Source organism: Buceros rhinoceros, unplaced genomic scaffold, assembly GCF_000710305.1.
Source record: "Buceros rhinoceros silvestris isolate BGI_N320 unplaced genomic scaffold, ASM71030v1 scaffold6740, whole genome shotgun sequence".
Classification (NCBI taxonomy): domain Eukaryota; kingdom Metazoa; phylum Chordata; class Aves; order Bucerotiformes; family Bucerotidae; genus Buceros; species Buceros rhinoceros.
Window position 1 is genome coordinate 1 of NW_010387801.1, and position 1962 is coordinate 1962.

The window sequence follows — 1962 nt, forward strand, 5'->3', positions numbered from 1 at the left end:
ACCAGGAAGTTTAGCTCAAACCGGGACACTCGTGTTCATTTTCTCTGCCTTTTTTCATGCAGTTAATCTGGTACTTGGCTGCGTTGGGATTATGTGTTTGAGCAGGCATGAAGATGGCTGCCTGGGCTGAGCACGAAGGATGGTAGAAGTGAGGGTACTGTGTACAAATCGATAACTAAGAGCGGAAAAGTCTCTCCTCTTAAGCAAGAGGGCTCCTGTATGCCCACAGTATGAAGGTACAGGACTGTCATGTCTCAGAGGGCTCTTGTATATGTGTTTTATCACAGCGCTGTGTTTCTCTCTTCACCTTGTAGAAAGGAGACCACTATGAAGCTACACAGTGTTGAGGAGGTCCTTGCACAGTGCAGTGTCTGTAATTTTAACCAGGAAAACTCCTCCGCTGAACTTTAATCCCCACTCCTACTAGTGTTTTGCAGGCAGTTATTTTGTTTGTATATTAATTTTTCCCTTGTGTTGAATGTTGCTTGTTTCTTATTTCACCCATTTACATCCTCTCCGTCTGCTCAGCACTTCACCTTTCCATTTTCCTGCATCAGCTCCTCGAAGACGTGTTTCAGTCTAGCTGCTTTGTTGTGAGAAGCACACACTTTTGTCCGGTGCACTTAGTAGGAGGTTCACCAGGAAGATACAGGCAGTATTTTAGTAGCTCAGGAAGACATAATTTTCTAATGTAATTTTTCCTTGTTGTCTGCAAGTTTTGGCTGCTAATCTAAGTGCGTACTGACAGAAATTCATTAGCCTCCCCACCTCCAGGAGACTGCCTATTAGACTTATGCCACGCAAGGTATTAAACCCACTTTTGTCTGTCACATAGCCACGGGCAGGGGAGGGGGGATTTGCCAGTTGCTAATGGATACCTGGAGTTTTTGTGTATGACCATGAAGAACAGCTTGTGCACTTTCACCCCCGATGTTCCCTGAATAACTTGGGTCTCATTTAGGTCAATAAGCCTTTATCAAAACGTCAGGAGTGAAAAATGTGTCTTGGTGTAAGCCGACTGGTCGTTCCCTCCAGTCACCGGAGTCTATAGGACAATCAATGTTCTCTGAGCTTGTCTGCATGTCACGCAAAGCGCTGGATGACAGTAACCATTGACGGCGTGTCTGTCGCATTGTCTTTGGGACAGCCCCCATTTGCATACTTGCCGGTGTGCCTGTTACCCAATGAACCATGGAGGGCCTTTAAAAACCGTCCGCGCACAACCCTGATGCAAATTCCCCGCGCAGAGAAGGCGTGCTGCTTCACAGCACAATCCAGGCTTTCACTTCTACCGTCTCGCTGTAGCCCTGACGCTGTGATCCTGACACGGCCCTGGTGCCTGCTCCGAGTGCTGTTCCTGGCTTCATCATGCTGAAACATTAACTTTTCTCTGGGCTTTTCTTTGCCTCTGAAGATAATTTTTTGTTGTTGTTCCTTTGCTTTTGGTAATTGCCACAAGACACGGGCTTTCCTTAATGCTGCAAATGCTGTTTCTTTAGATTTATGATGTTCATTATGACTTAATTTTATTGAAAAAATAATTAATACTTAAGTTTAAAAAAAAAACTGAAGGGTTCTGATTGATCCTTTTAGAATGAAGGTGTGGAGGAGATCCTTGGCTGGGTCAAAGGGTCTGAGCTTCGTGTTTATTACAGCTAACAATCTGGGCACTTCCATTATAACTTGAAAATCTCTGGAATACAAGTGACTATAAACCATCAATGATAGCTCTTCTGTTGCATTTGACATCTTGCACAGGTTATGAGATCGTCAAAACTAAGGGAAAGGGTCCTGGCTAATGTTCTCCTAGCTTTTCTAGAAGAGTCACAGAGATGAACTTCAACACTGTAGAGCCCTGAGACATACAGTTTGTTACACCATCGGGAGACTGGTGTTTCAGAGCCATAAAAAATTACAGCGAGGTCAGCTGATGCGTAACATTCCCCCCCCTCCAGCCCCCCC

At 45.0% G+C, this 1962-nt stretch overlaps 1 protein-coding gene across 1 annotated transcript in view; it reads left to right on the plus strand.

Moving 5' to 3' along the window:
* Nucleotides 1-961: 961 nt before the first annotated feature.
* Nucleotides 962-1962, plus strand: part of KCNQ1 (potassium voltage-gated channel, KQT-like subfamily, member 1) — a gene marked incomplete at both ends in the record, with an annotated part of 141638 nt that continues 140637 nt past the window's right edge. The window contains 1 exon segment of the mRNA XM_010135032.1: nucleotides 962-1061. Coding sequence (XP_010133334.1) covers nucleotides 962-1061 — 100 coding nt within the window.